The following is a 16,585-nucleotide window of genomic DNA, read 5'->3' on the forward strand; positions in this document are numbered from 1 at the left end:
TATGTGCAATGTCCCACACAAATTAATCATAGAATCCATACAGTGCAGGAAGCCATTTAGTCTGTTGCCTCTTTGAAAGAACTATCCAAATAGATTCATTTTCATTCCCTTTCCCCATTATATTGCAAGATGAGATTTGTTAGTCTCAACTCATTAAGCAGTAGGACATTTCAATGGCTCTAATTTGTGACAGGACTCTTACCCCATGTTTCTGTACAGTTGTCAAATATTTTCCTTACTGATGTATTTAAGGTTTGTGCTTTATTAAACCTCGGGTAAGCATCAGTAGGCAGAAATGAGCAGCAAATACCCATGCAACAGATGTGGCCAAATTTGCATATAAGTGCACTCTCCATCCCCCTCCTCCAATACCATCCAGCTATGTAATTTACTGATGCTCCTCTTCGTACAATTGCAATGCAGACATTCCATTATATGAGTTACTATGGTGTCAGGCTTACTTTGTATCAAATCAGCGGATTATGAACACCAAAATGTCAATATCTTGTGAAAGTGTCCACCATTACTGCATGTTAATGAAAATATATAGCCTAAGCGTTACATGCATTAGGAAATATCAGCTTGAAATTACACAAACAAGTATGAAAAATATACTATTCAAGATTCACTTAATTTGAAAAATTAACAGTGCATTTTTATCTTGCAGGAAAACCATCATTGTTTGTCACCTTCTGCTTGCTGGACAATGGAAGGTTGGAGCCAATTAGCCATCCCTATACTGCAGGCTTACTGCAGTATCCCAATACAAATATTAAAAGCAATACCATGAAGCTTCATTCAGTATGAAAAGATGAAACAGCAAAAGAGGAGATACAGTGAGATGATATCCCATTCAAGGTCTTGTCTATAGAAAGTGCCATTGGATAATAAGTGGCATAGAAAATTCCACTACTGTACATGTGTATGCAGTAAACGTGTACAGCTGATACATCATGAAAGTCAATTTCATAAAGCATCACTTAAAAAAAACAATAAAATCATCTTTAAATTCATAAGATAGAAGGAACATTCTGGAAGCATAAAATTCTGGGTCAATCACTCCCATTATTGAGAGATTTGGTTACATCAAATTTTAAATAAAATATTTATAAACTGCCCCAATATACAGAAAGTGATTAATATTACAGTCAGAAACCCTAGATTCCAAAGCGACAGAAGGTGCAGGTGGTGTGGACTGCCACTGTTTTGATCTTAGATAAACTTAATTTATGTACACCGACTGAATAGACCATGTGAAGACAAGGCACCATCCAATTCTATTCCAAGGATTGTAACTTTAGCCCATAACGGCTGGGCTCCCAACCCATATGGCCAGAGTCTTATTTCAATTACTTTGCTGAAGCCCAAAGATGGCTGACAATTCATTTGAAGTCTTAATTTCTGTATTCAGCAGAAAAGCTCCAAAGCTAAACAAAATACATTCACTGGAAATGCTCTTCTGTATGGGGTGAGAAATATAATTCAATATCAAATAATAAAGTCACAGTAAAAGTTTTTGCTGTATACCATTAGATTTGCATGGCTGTCTAATAATGGCAGAACTCCTAATGCCACACTTTGCACATTTGTCGAAGAATAGTGCTTGAAATGCTCTTCAAGTTTCAGATCATGTGCTTTGTGCAAAGGTCCTCATTGGATGTATGTCTTAAGTCATTACATATAAAATAATCTATTTACAATAAATTAAAACAGCTATGTTCTGGTTGCTGCACAAAGGAGCAGAGCTTTCAGTAAATTGATCTGTTCTTCTAGTTGTGGATTCAATGGTGTTCCCAAATCATTAAGTGCTCGATTGTAGAATGTCTCCACATCCGACTGAACTTCTTCAACAGTGATCTCATCGTGAGTGGTGAGCACAGGAGGAGTGTCAGCTAGAACATACTTTAGCCGGTCTGTGATTGAGAACCTCAAGTAACCTAAAGAATGTATTCAAAAAATAAAGGAAGTCATGAGAAAGGATCTTAGTCCAGAAATCAGGACATAGAATTATTTTGTGTGGAGCTGAGAAATAACAAAAAGCAGAATGTGAACATAGGCCTGCTAATAGTAATCACACTGCTTGACCAAAACATAAATCAGAAAATTAGAGGATCTCTAAACATGGGAAATTCAATAAGGTTGGAGAATGTCTTTCTTAACATAAATCGAGCACAACAAACTGGCAAAAGTTAATTGGAGAATGAGTTCAGGTCCTGCATGAGAAACATATCTAGAATAATATTTTGCAGACCCAACTAGAGAATAGGCTATCACATCAATTACTGGGTGATAACTAGTAATAGTAAAAAATCCTCTGTAAAAAAGTGATCGTACCATGCAGGAAATCAATAATACTGAAATAGATGTGGTTATACCTGAAACGAGTCTCAAATTTAAACAAAGTTAATTAACAAAATATGAAAGGTGAGTTGTGGAGTAGAATGGAAAGTTAGATGAAGGAATGGCAAACAGTTAAAGCAATGTTTCCCAAACTCTTTTGAAAGCTTCCATAACCCTAGAAAATGGAGAGCTGTGGATTCTTTAGACTCCAGTGCTTTAAGTTTTTAAAAAACATCCGTTTTGTTGGTTTTTTCAAAACAGGAATCCAGCCTCAAAGATTAATCAATTAGGCAATGTGCACGGTTTAAAAATATGTAAAGATTTAAAAGGGGCTTCACTATTGTTCGCATACAGTCAGAGCTCCATTGGAGCCACTTACTGCCTTGTTTCTACAACCCCAGAATTCTGATTTAAATCAATAATTCATAATTTGCAACATCCGTGTATATTCTCTGCAGGAATAAAAGTTTCATTGAGAAAGTGGTACAAAAATTGCTACTTGGAGAAGGTACACATAATATTAACATAGTGCATTAAAAGAGGAGGCTTATAATGATATCACAAGATTAGGGCTCAAGGGATTCAGGAATGGTCAATGAGCAGAAAATTGCGTAGAAACAAATGCATTATAACTCTGGATCACTAGCTCTAACTAGCGCAGTAGCATAAGGACCAATGTTTGGACCACAGTAATTCATAACCTAGATCAATGACTTGGATGAGGGGATTGTGTTTATTATTTTCAGGTTGGTTAATCATACAAAGTTATGTAGAAAATTAAGATGTGAATGAGTTTCAGTCTCCTCCACAGTGGAAACATCTTCTCTACATCTATTTCTGGATTAGTGGTGCTGGAAGAGCACAGCAGTTCAGGCAGCATCCCTACCTTTCTTGATGCTAAAGACTTTTATCAGATCACCTTTTCTCTTACTTTACACTGAGTTGGCCAGTTGCACCAAAGTCTGGAATTAGAATATGAAATGAATGGAAACTTAGTTCTTTAGGTTTATTTCATTTGAAAATGGACACATCACCTTGATGTGACGTATACTGGAGAACAGTATCTGTATCTGCCTCAGATATTTGGTTCTCTTGAACTATGTATTATTCAACAATGGATGTGACCTCTGGTGCCTCGAGAGAGTTATTAGTAACAATACTAGAAGACAGAAAAAAGAAGCTCTCGAAGGTATTTTCTCGACTTACATTTAGTCACCTCTTGGTAGCTCAGAAGCAGTAAACAGAGAAGTTTGACAAGCTCCTCCCAATACTGCCATTTGCTTGAACTATGCTCCTGAGAAAATAAATAACACTGATTATATAAAATCCACATTGGACAGTTACCTGTCACTTGCACATCTTCAACACCTCTTTCTAAACCACAGGAACATTAGGAATAAGAATAGTCCATTCAGCCCCTTAGGTCATAACTGCCATTCAATCAGATCACGATTGACCTGCGTCTCAACTCCTTTTACCTGACTGTTCCAGAATTCCTTGATACCAACAAAAATCTATCAATTCCAGTCTTGAAAATCCCAATAGTCCCAGTACCTACGTAATTATAGACAGGCACATTCCAGATTTTTATTAACCTTTGCTTGAAAAAAGTGATTCCTTGATAATGCTTTTGATCTAAATCAAAATTGCAGATAATGTCAGTTGTGGTAATGAGGTCATAGATGAGAGGAATTTCAAAGAAAGACAGAGAAGACAATGGCTAATAACCTAATGTCATGTTCCCTGTCTCTGTAACACTTCAGAGCAGAGGACATTGGCTTCAGCAACAAGAAATGTTGCTCTGCAAAGAACACAAGCTGGTTAAATGGATTCACCAAGACTGTAACACTTACATTAAGGGGCCGCATGAGCTAGTGTGTAAGTGTAAAATATATTGGCTTTGAACACTGTGTCCAGAAAGAGAGAATTCTGCTATAAGTGATCCAGGTAGAAAACCCAGTGCTAATAGCTTCTGTGGAAAACAACTTGGGCTGCAATCCAGCATTTTGAAAATCTGTGAATAATTATTTTTTTTTCCTGAATTTAACTGTCACTTTGCCAAAGTTTTTAAAGAGAATACTCTGTGGAGGTTTACAATTTTCCCAAGCGTGGAGGGGGTTGTGTGCATATGTCTCACTTTTCAAGAAAGGTAGTGGCACGTACTGGACATTTTAAACCTTGTATTAATAAGCATTTTTGCTTGCGTAAGTTTTTTGTCAATAAAACTTAAGTTTTATTTGTTCACTTAAAGAGCTTTACTGATTTGTTTCTGATACTGAGCTACGTACAGTTGGCAATTCACCTCTTTTCTGAATTTAAACTTTAAGCCTCTTACATGACATGGCAGATTCCCTGGCTACCACCGGGTGAATATTCATGCTGGAAGGATGAGGTCTTTAAGTGGGCATTAATTGCAAACTTAAGAGTCTCAATTGACAATAGGGTGGGAAATCCATCCATGAGCCTTCTGTCACAAACCTAACTGAGGAAGAGTTTGGAATGGAGCGAAACACTGCCTCCAATCATCAAACTCTCCCTCTTGGAGAACACATTAACTTCTGCCTATTCTGTCTATATCATTTTGCAATTCTCAGCTCCCAAGTGCATTACTTACTATTCTTTCTCATTTGGTAAAATTAGGTTTTAGCAACAACTTTTCATTCTTTACAAGCTGTGTTTATACTGTGATCTACTAAAATAGGGAGCAAAACATCACGGGCACAATTTTACAGGAGGTAGATTCCTCATCCCATGCTTCGAAGAGTTGGCACAGAATGCATCACTGCCAATGTCAGATGCCCCACGGCCTTTTCATGGCTGAAAGGCAATTTCTGCCTCTGATATGGGAAGAAGTCGTGCTGAAGAGACCTGCTGACCAATCTTTCTAGCAACTTTCTAGCTCCAGCCAATGTCACTGCAAGACATTGCCATTGGTTAGGTTATGAGCAGTCCCCAGAATCTTTAGTGCCTGTACTCACAGGAACAGGTAGGTACGAGGGTTTTAGTATTGGGAAATTTGGGGATGTTGGGAAGATGTACAGAGATATTCGGGATCCTGAGAGAAAGGCCCGGAGGGGAAGGAGCACTGAGGTGGCTGGAGGCGGCGGTGGTGATGGGGACAGAATCTCATGAGGGATAAGATGACTGATTTGGAAGGGGACTAGTGATCAATACATTCATCCTCTTCAACCCAAGCCTCTACCCATATTCTTTACAATTGCAGGCAGGTCAGGAGTGGGAGAGAGGGCGGTGGGAATTATAGGAGCTCCTCCCCAATAGCAAACATAAAATCCTGCTCTGTCCCTTCCTATTTAACACAATTTTAAAAACATATCTACAGTTTTAAAGACTAAAAGCGTACACATTTCCAATTTAAACATTTGCATTAGTTACATCATTTACTGTTTATAATGCATTAAATACAGAATAAAATTCTAACATGTTGAACCCAAAGTAAATTAAGACACTTTATAGGTGGAGGAGAAAAGCATACTTACATAATTATCTACAGGAAATTTAGCATGTTTAAGGAAATGTAGCACTTTTCCCAATGACATGGGCATTGTGTTTTGTTTCTCAGTGCAATGGTGAAAAAAAAATTCGAGTAACTTGCAGCGCAGGAGTTGACTCTCCATACTTCTTAATACTTTTAATCTTTAAATTTGTGGGGAAAAATTGAAATACATTTCATTAACCAATATGTTCAGGCTACAGGAAACAACATTGTGCATAATTTCAAAGCATGACTTAATCATCGAGTTTCTCATCTCACCTCTGTGATCTTTTTGAAATATATAGAAAGTGTTGAAACATTGCTTCTGCAATTTTATTTGAACTGCACACTGGGGACCGGTCCACTTCTACAGCCAAGGTCAGCATCTTCTGAAGGAGACAAATAACTCTACAGAGCAAAGCAGAACAAGTTAGAAAGTATCCATTAGATTTATACTCTACACAGGGACTGTGACAAAACTGAAATGCTTCCTTCAGCATCTCTTAATGATGACATCACAAATATTCCAAATGTTGAAGGAACACTCCTCAGTGCACCACTACAGAAGACGGTGTGCCTTAAAGAGGTTCTGAACGCATATTTGATTAATGATTAATATTTATTTTAAACTCAAACCATGTTCCTGTAGCAGATGGATCCACACGCTTAAATGTAAGGTCAACATCAAATGAATGGGGATCAGAAAATGACTCAAACAACATGCCTACTTTTCAGTTAGGACATCATTGGATTTTAAAAAATGCATACTCCATATTCAGGTGATAAAGTCTTGTTCATTTAAATCATGGGAATCACACGTGAAAGTACATTAGTCAGGTATTACAGACCAATTTGATTTTTCAATGCATGTTATCCAAAATATGTATTAAAGCGGGCTAGAATATCATGAATGGTTGGCAAATAAAAATGAATTGAACAATTGTTCCAAGTTATAATCACTGCCAAATTGTCATCACAGAGCATTAGTTTATTTCTCAACTTACAGTTTCTTAATACAGATAAACTCAAAAATGAATTGCTATACTTTATACTGGAAAAACGCAGCTTTTCCAGCAACACATTTTTAAGCTCTGATCTCCAGCATCTGCAGTCCTCACTTTCTCCTAGACTTTATACTGACCAGACAGAGCTCGTGAATAAACCAGTACATGACACACACATACATATACATATGGAGTGACGTGCTCAGCAGCATGAATGTCACAAATATATGCTCTACATCTGTTGCCACAAAAGCAAATGTGTCAGTCTTTTGGAGAGTTTACCTTGAAATCCTAGAGTCCACTACCTGAGGATTATCATATGATGATGTGGGCCCATTTTTCTGCTGTACGTCTTCAGATTCCTTGGAGATGATGTCAATAAGCCATTTGATGACACTTCTGCAATAGAAATTAATAAGATAAACAGAAAATAGAAATAAAAAATAGAAAACAGGTGAAAGATTAGGCTGCACAGAATCCTCTAGCCTGCTGCATCATTCTGTAGGATGATGGTAGAACTTCTACATCATCTCTACTTTCCCATCTCTATACCCTTTGCTTCCCTTAGTGCCTAAACACTTATCAATAATGACCTTGGAAATAATCAGTGAGTGAGCATTCAATCATTTCGAAGGTAGGAAATTCCAAAGAAATAAAATTCTCAAAATTCCAATTCTTTCATAATTTCAGTCATATGTGACAGAGGCTGGAGCAATGTTGGTGTGTTGGTGACTGCAGTGTTGACAGGATGGATCAGGACTCCTGGAGCCTGGAACCCTGGCAGCAGTAGGCCTAGAGCCTGGACCCCTGATGGCAGCAATGCCCAGGGCGAGGACTCCTGGTTGAGGTGGGCCAGCAGCTTAGACTCTTGCCGATGGCGGCAAGGCAGTGGCCATGGCAACAGCACAGAGCTGGGGTCTCCAGGGACATGAGCATTGTCATTGCTGTTCCTGGAGTGGGTCTCCTTGAGGCCCACCTTGCAGAGACCTTGCAAAAGCCCTGAAGCCCTGCATGAGACCCCAATTTGAACAGAAGGTGAACTCTTAATTCAAATCATTTCGTTTTTTCCTTACTGTAACTCAAAATGGCACCGGATTGGGGCAACAAAACACTTTTTACAGTGTCTTCAAGACATAGAGTTATAGAGATGTACAACATGGAAACAGACCCTCCGGTCCAACTCGTCCATGCCGACCAGATATCCTAATTTAATCTCATCCCATGGGCCAGCATTTGGCCTATAAATCTCTGAACTCTTTTTACTCATATACACATCCAGATGCCTTTTTAAACATTGTAACTGTACCAGCCTCTACTAGTTCCTCTGGTAGCTCATTCCATACAAGCACCACCCTTTACATGAAGAAGTTGCCCCTTACATCCCTTTTAATTTTTTCCCCTCTCACCCTAAACTTATGCTCCAGGGAAAAGACCTATCCATGCCCCTCATGATTATGTAAACCTTTATAAGGTCACCCCTCAGCCTCTGACACTCCAGGGAAATGTGTGACAATAAATCATTTGTTCATTCATTCATGCAAGCCAAATCCTATGACTGTACATCCACATTCAAAACTCTTCAAACAGCCAGGGGAAACATATCCTCTCGAGTTCTATCAACTCAAACTCTCTAAACGTATCATACATTTCAATGATATTTCCTCTCATTGCGCACAGAGTAAGTTGAGGACAGTGTTATGAAGTGTAGGTGTGCACTGTGCCTTTAAAAGAAAGAGGAAGCTGGCAAGGACTGACTGAAAGCATGAAGGGCTTTTGCTTGAAACTTTACCTGTTCCTAGAATGCTGCTTGACCTGCTGTGTTTTTCCAGCACCACACTCTCGACTGAAACACAAAGTGTGCTGAACAATTTGAAAATGTAACATTTAGTTGAAACAAATAGCTGGAGTTGTGTTGCCGTGGAACAAAAACAAATTCAAATTTAGCCAATTAGTTTAAATTATACCCCAGATGCCAAAATCTAATCGAATTGGAATTTTACTGTTTGGGATGACATCAAACCAGTGAAGTGATCTAATGTTTAGGAGTATAAAATCAGACGGCAGAAGACCGAAGAAGAGACGACCCCGAAAAATACACAGGAAGAGCTACAGAGGAAAATCTATAAAGGACAGCTGGCTGTTTTTTTCGAAATGTGATTATTTTTTGTAAATCTTAACTGCTTTTTAAAAATTGGATCAGTATTGTAGAGTGGGAGGTAAAAGATAGGTTTAAGAGAAAGGAGTTATAAGTAGTTGTCACTTTAATGTTCTCTGTTGGACTTAAAGGATAAAATTGTTCATTTTTACTTTAAATAGTGACATCTGGGATAGTTCTTTGCCTGTCAAAATTTAACAGATTACGGCACAAGGTAAGCTTCTCTGTGTGCTGGCTTTAAATTAGCAGAGGGGTTTACCCCCAAGGCAGACTGCTTTGAAATATGAGTGTTAACCTGGGAAATTACTGCAGGTCGGAATTCTTTTCCAGCTCCAGAAAGTTGTAGGTTTGAAACACACTAAAGAGTTACGTAGATCAGTGATTAGTTGGTGGGTTTTAAGATTTTCTCTCTCCAAACAGGAGTAGCACCTTAAATCAATAATTGGGAGACATGGGTATGGCATTAAACTTCTAGTCCAACTAGGTAAGCTACTTAATATTACTACAGGTAAGAACTGAGTATGGTTTCTCAACTTGAAACCTACTTAGTTAAATTGAACACAATGAAGACAGTAGGGTTAGTAGTCTCTTGTGGTGTGATTGTAGTGTCTCCACCTCTGAGCCAGGAGGCCCAAGTTCAGGTCTTATCTGCACCAGAGGCATGTAATAACATCCCTGGTAGGGGAAGTTATATGTTTCAGTTGAAGCATGTATTCCCGAGGACATTAGGCTTGAATGAGATGGACTCTGAGATTTGGACACTGTGAATCATCGATGGGGAAAGTTACCTGGTCACTTCTCTTCAGGGGGTGTTAATTCCCTTAGGCCAGGTAAAGGAGCCAAGGAGATAACAATGAGAATCCTTGGCCCCAACAACAAACCAGAGCTCTGGATTGAGTGGAGTCTGTAGTGACTGTGGCATATCCATAACGTTGCATATCAGTTGGATAGCATGGTCAGAGAGATGGACACACAGCTGTTTGGGATACATAGGGAGAACAGGAATGGGTGATTGACAGACAGACCAAAAGAAACCAGGTAGGTCGTGTCAGAGTAACATGGGGTATGGCGCGCTATTTGACTTTTTATTTTTTGGATACTGGTCAGGGCATTCGTTCCTCAAAAGAGTGCAGTCAGAACCAGGTTTATGGCACCATAAGCAGCTTAGTCATACAGGAGGGGAGGAATTAGAAAGAACAAGTAATAGTAGAGGAGATTTGTTAGTGAGGGAAACAGCCAGGTGTTTCTGTGATTGCAGACAAGACTCCAGGATAGTCTGTTCCCTCCTTGTTTTTGGGTCAAGGATGTCACAAGATGGCTGAAGAACATTCTTCTGGGAGAGGGTGAACAGCCAGATGCTGTGGTCCATGGTATATCAACACTTAAGCCAGAAGGAAGATGTAGTCCTGCAGTCAACGTTTAGGGAACTAGGTTGAAAATTAGGAAGAGCTTCAAAAGTAGTTAACCCTGGATTACTCCCTGTATCATATGCAAACGAGCACAGAAATAGGAGGATAAGGCAGTTGACGATGTAGTTGGAAAGATGGTGCAGGAGAGAGGATTTTAAATTCCTGGGATTTTTGGGCCTGCTCTGGGGAAGATGGCACCTGCCCAAGCAGATGGCTTTCACATGAACAAAGCCGGGACTGAGCTCCTTGCAGGAAATTTTGCTCATGCAGTAAGGTGGGAATGGCTTTAAATTAACTTGGTAGTGGGGGAGGAACCAGGAGAGGATATTAGGGAGGAAAGCAGGTTGCACAAAATACTGGAGGACAGACTGCACCATTTTGGAGGATACCAAGTTAATAGGTCAAATAGACTAATGGAAGAAGTAAAAATGTCTGAACGAGGGATATTGAAGAAAGTGAGAATGGAAATTAGGGAGACACTGACCATAATCCTTTAGTCTTCCCTCGACGTAGGAGTGGTGACAGAGGACTGAAAAGTTGTCAACATCCTTCCCTTGTTTAAAAGGTTGTAAGGATAGGTCCTGAAATTACATACCAGTCAACTTATCTTTGGTGGTGGGTAAGCTTCTAGAAACAATTATTGTTAGAATTAACAGTCACATGGAAAAATTTGAGTTGATGAAGAAGGGCTAACATGAATTTCTTATCTGAAAACCATGTGTAAGTAATTTGGAGGTTTTTAAAGACAAGAGAAGTTTGATGAGGGTAATGTCAGTTATATGGACTTCCAAAGGCATTTGATACAGTGCCACAAAACAGACATGAGGGCAATGTTTTAGTTCATGAAAGACGAGGGACAGTAACAACTTGGTCCAACTAATCAAAAATTGGCTGAGTAGTAGAAAATACAAAATAATCATTAATGGATACTTTTCAGGCAGGAAGGTTTTAGTTGAGTTTGTCAAAAATAGGATTCTTGCTTTTCTTGATGGTATATTCATGATCTAGGTCTTAGTGTGCAGGGACAATTAAGAAGTTTGAGGATGATACGAAACTTGGAAACACTAAGCCGTGAGAAATACAATGTAGAACTTAAAAGGGACATGGATGTGCCAGTAGAGTGGGGACATAAATGGGAGATGAAGTTCAATGAAAAGGAATTAACTTTGGTAGGAAGGACAGAGAGACAACATAATATAAAGGACACAATTCTAAAGATGTGCAGGAGCAGACGGAAAGAGCAGTTCATAAAGTATACAATGTCCTGGGCTTTATTATGAGGGGCATAGAGTACAAAAGCAAGGATGTTATGCTGCAATTGTGTAAGTCATGAGTTACACCTCAGCTGCAGTATTATGTAGAGTATTAGGTGCCACACTTTGAGAAGGATGTTAATGCATTGGAGAAAGTGAAGATGAGGTTTACAAGAATGCTTACAGAGATGAGAAACTTCAGTTATGAAGATAGATTGCAGAGGTTGGGACTTTTCTCATTGGAAAAGGGAAGTCTAAGAAGACTTGATTTTCCCAAAACCATGAAGGAGCTGTGCAGAGTAGGCAGGTTGAAGCTGTTCCCACTTATTAAAGTATTAAGAACGAGAAGACTGCTTTAAAGCGTTTTACAAAACAAGCGAATGCAATGTTAGCAGAAACTTTAAATAGCAAGTGGTTTGAATCTTGAATGCATTACCTGGAAGTGTGTAGTAAGCAGTTGAAATTGCGATATTCAAGAGGACATTCAAATAGAAACATTATATAAATAGAAACAATGAGCAAAAGTACAGGAAAAGGCAGGAAACTGACACTAAGTCATAACGCTCATTTAGAGAACAGAGCAGACATGATGGGCTGAATGGTCTCCTTCTGTATTGTCATAATTTTATGTTTCTGAGAATCTCTCACTAAACGCATCCAATTATTTGTCCTTTCTAACTCCTTTGTCACTTCTGGAAGGGGAAAATTGTGCCCCTTTGATTTCTGTCCTTTATATCAACCCTCAATCCATGCTATCACATCCAATCCTACGAGTCCTAATCATGTGTGGCACCACATTGAAAGTCTTCTGAAAATACAAACGTATTCTATCTAATAGTTCCCCTATATCTATTCCATTAGTTACATGCTGAAAATATTCTAATAGATCTGTTAAATACAATCCTTTTGATAACAATTGTATTGACTGTGCCTAATTGTACTGTGATTTTACTGTAACTATACTTTTCATAATAAGTCCTCGTATATTCCCATTATTCATGCAGGTTGACTGGCCTGTGGCTGACAATTTACTCTCTCCTTTCTTAAAGAACTAGTGAAATTGCTACCTTGTAGTTCATGGGAGTGCTCTAGAATCTAGGGAATTTTGGTTATGAAATCAGGGGATTTGTCAACTTTTAGTCACACTAATTTCTCTAGTACTTATTATTCACTGATATTGAACATTATAGATTCTTCACTTTCATTAAACCCTTTGTTCTCTGTACTGTCAAATTCATCCTCTGCTGTTAAGGCAAATATAAAATATTTGTTAATCACCAATGTTTATTCCATTTAATAATGTCTCCTGTTTGTAAGTGACCCGTATTCACTTTGCTAACTTCGCCACTTTTATGATTTTATAGAAGCTCTTACAATCAGTTGCATATGTTTGGTTGGTTTCCTTATGTATTTTACTTACTCTCTTTTGTCAGTTTCTTGGCCATTCTTTAAAAACTCTTCCAGTTCCCAGAATTACTACATCTTTTGTACATCAACTCTCTAACATCATTCAACCTGTCTTGGCTCATCTGCTGCTGAAACCTTCATTTGTAAGAACATAAGAAATAGGAGCAGGAGTAGGCCATCTGGCTCGTCAAGCCTTCGCCACCATTCAAGAAGATCATGGCTCATCTTTTCATGGACTCAGATCCATTGACCTGCCCGCTCACCCTATCCCTTAATTTCTTTATGGTTCAAAAATCTATCTATCCTTGCCTTAAAGACATTCAGCAAGACAGTCTCAGCTGCTTCACTGGGTAGGAAGTTCTACAGATTCACAACCCTTTGGGTGGATTCAGTCCTAAATCTGCTCCCCCTCATTTTTAGGCTATGTTCCCTAGTTCACGTTTCACCTGCTAGTGGAAACAACCTCCCTGCTTCTGTCTTATCTATTCCCTTCATAATTTTATATGTTGTATAAGACCCCCTCATTCTTCTAAACTGCAATGAGTATAGCCTCAGTCTATTCAGTCTCTCTTCAAAAGCCAACCCTCTCAACTCCGGAATCAACCTAATGAACCTCCTTTGCACCCCCTCCAGTGCCAATACATCCTTTCTCAAATAAAGAAACCAAAACTGTACACAGTACTCCAGATGTGGACTCACCAGCACCCTGTACACCTGCAGCATAACCTCCCTATTTTTAAACTCCATCCCTCTAGCAATGAAGGACAATATTCCATTTGCTTTCTTAATTACCTGCTGCACCTGCATGCCTTTGTTACCTCTGGACTGGACTATCAAAACACATGCCTTAATGGTCGACCACATTCTACTCTCTGTAAACATGCAGTCATCTAAAGTCCGGCTGCTTTTATCTCAACTCACATGAAATCTCATTCATCTGTCAGCGTGCCCCTGTTGATCTAATCTAGCTCCCTGTCAAGCAAAGACTTGATTTTAAAATTTGCATTCCCTTGGCCTTGGTCTTCCCTATCTCTAATGTCCTCCAGCCCTACAATCCTCCAAGATGGTTGTGCTCTTCTCAGTCTGGTTTCGTGCGCACTCCTGATTTTAATCCACCATTGATGGCTCTGCCTTTAGTTGCCTGGGTCCTAAATTGTGGAATTTATGTCCTACAAATTTCCACTTCTCTACTTTGCTTTTCTCCTTTAAGAGACACCTCAAAATATACTGCTTTGCTCATCTGGTCTATTATCCCTTGATGTAGCTGGCAGTCATAGTTTAATGCCCCTGTAAGTGTTTTTGGTGTTTCATCATGTTAAAAGTATTACACAAGTTTGTTGTTGCTGATTGATTAAAAGGATCGTGCAAGCAGCAGACTGACAACTGTTAACAGCACTGATGTAAGTAAAAGGTTGTGCGAGCTGCCACTGCAGGTGCAAGGGCACACTCAGCATGTAGGTCATTACAGTTATAGAATCATAGAGATGTACAGCACGGAAATAGACCCCTCGGTCCAACCTGTCCATACCAACTAGATATCCCAACCCAATCTAGTCCCTTCTGCCAGCACCCGGCCCATATCCCTCCAAACTCTTCCTATTCATATACTCACCCAGATGCCTTTTAAATGTTGCAATTATACCAGCCTCCACCACTTCCTCTGGCAACTCATTCCATACACATTCCACCCTCTGACTGAAAATGTTGCCCCTTAGATCTCTTTTATATCTTTCCCCTCTCACCCTAAAACTATCCCCTCTAGTTCTGGACTCCCCAACCTAAGGGAAAAGACTTTGTCTATTTATCCTATCCAAGCCCCTCATGATTTTATAAACCTCTATAAGGTCACCCCACAACCACTGACGTTCCAGGGAAAACAGCCCCAGCCTATTCAACCTCTCCCTATAGCTCAAATTCTCCAAACCTTCTTGTAAATCTTTTCTGAACCCTTTCAAGTTTCACAACTTTCTTCCAATAGGAAGGAGACCAGATTTGCATGCAATATTCCAACAGTGGCCTAATCAATGTCTTGTACAGCCGTAACATGACCTCCCAACTCCTGTACTCAATACTATGACCAATAAAGGAAAGCATACCAAATGCCTTCTTCACTATCCTATCTACCTGCGACTCCACTTTCAAGTAACTATGAACCTGTAATCCAAAGTCCCATCGTTCAGGAACACTCCCTCGGACCTTACCATTAAATGTGCAAGGCCTGCTAAGATTTGCTTTCCCAAAATGCAGCACCTCATATTTATCTAAATTAAATTCCATCTGCCACTTCTCAGCCCATTGGCCCACCTGATCAAGATCCTGTTGTAATCTGAGGTAACCTTCTTCGCTATCCACCACACCTCCAATTTTGGTGTCATCTACAAACTTACTAACTATAACTCTTATGCTCACATCCAAATCATTTATATAAGTGATGAAAAGTAGTGGACCCAGCACAGATCCTTGTGGCACTCCACTGGTCACAGGCCTCCAGTGTGAAAAACAACTCTCCACTATCATTCTCATACTTCTACCTTTGATCCAGTTCTGTAACCAAATGGCTAGTTTTCCCTGTATTTCATAAGATCTAACCTTGCGCACTGGTCTCCTTTGAGGAACCTTGTTGAATGCCTTACTGAAGTTCATATAGATCACATCCACCGCTCTGCCCTCATCAATCCTCTTTGTTACTTCTTCAAAAAACTCAATCAAGTTGTGAGACATGATTTCCCACACACAAAGCCATGTTAACTATCCCTAATCAGTCCTTGTCTTTCCAAATACATGTAAATCCTGTCCTTCAGAATTCCCTCCAACAACTTGCCCACCACTGACATCAGGCTCACTTGTCTATAGTTCCCTGGCTTGTCCTTACCAGCTTTCTTAAACAGTGGCACTATGTTAGCCAACCTCCAGTCTTCCTGCACCTCAGCTGTGACTATCGATGATATAAATATTTCAGCTAGGGGCCCAGCAATCACTTCCCTAGCTTCCCACAGAGTTCTAGGGTACACCTGATCAGGTCCTGGGGATTTATCCACTTTTATGCATTTCAAGACATCCAGCACTTCCTCCTCTGTAATATGGACATTTTTCAAGATGTTACCATCTATTTCCCTACATTCTATACAATGTCTTTTCCACAAAAACACTGATGCAAAATTCTCATCTACTATCTCCCCCGTCTCTTGCGGTTCCACACAAAAGCTGCCTTGCTGATCTTTGAGGGGATCTATTCTCTCCCTAGTTATTCTTTTGTCCTTAATGTATTTGTAAAAACCCTTTGGATTCTCTTTAACTCTATTTGCCAAAGCTATCTCATGTCCTCTTTTTGCCCTCTTGATTTCCCTCTTAAGTATACTCCTACTGTATTTATACTCTTCTAAGGATTCATTTGATCTTTCTTGTCTAAACCTGACATATGCTTCCTTCTTTTTCTTAACTAAACCATCAATTTATTTAGTAATCGAGCATTCCCTATACCTAGCCTTTCCTTTCTTTTCCTTTCATCCTAACAAGAATATACT

The 16,585-nt window shown here is 39.3% G+C and overlaps 1 protein-coding gene across 4 annotated transcripts in view; it reads right to left on the reverse strand.

The window, feature by feature from the left end:
• Positions 1–518: 518 nt before the first annotated feature.
• The window catches only part of simc1 (SUMO interacting motifs containing 1), a 96,633-nt gene continuing 80,566 nt past the window's right edge, over positions 519–16,585 (reverse strand). For all 4 annotated transcript variants that reach the window (XM_087995384.1, XM_043703757.2, XM_043703756.2 and 1 more), the window contains 5 exons: positions 7,120–7,236; positions 6,113–6,241; positions 5,838–5,994; positions 3,547–3,634; positions 519–1,937 (listed from right to left, as the gene is read on the reverse strand). In XM_087995384.1, coding sequence (XP_087851510.1) covers positions 1,714–1,937; positions 3,547–3,634; positions 5,838–5,994; positions 6,113–6,241; positions 7,120–7,236 — 715 coding nt within the window. In that variant the 3' untranslated portion in view covers positions 519–1,713. The remainder of the gene's footprint in view (positions 1,938–3,546; positions 3,635–5,837; positions 5,995–6,112; positions 6,242–7,119; positions 7,237–16,585) is intronic.

Source organism: Chiloscyllium plagiosum, unplaced genomic scaffold (assembly GCF_037043375.1).
Source record: "Chiloscyllium plagiosum isolate Xiang-an unplaced genomic scaffold, Cpla_swu_hap1 HiC_scaffold_16, whole genome shotgun sequence".
Taxonomy (NCBI): domain Eukaryota; kingdom Metazoa; phylum Chordata; class Chondrichthyes; order Orectolobiformes; family Hemiscylliidae; genus Chiloscyllium; species Chiloscyllium plagiosum.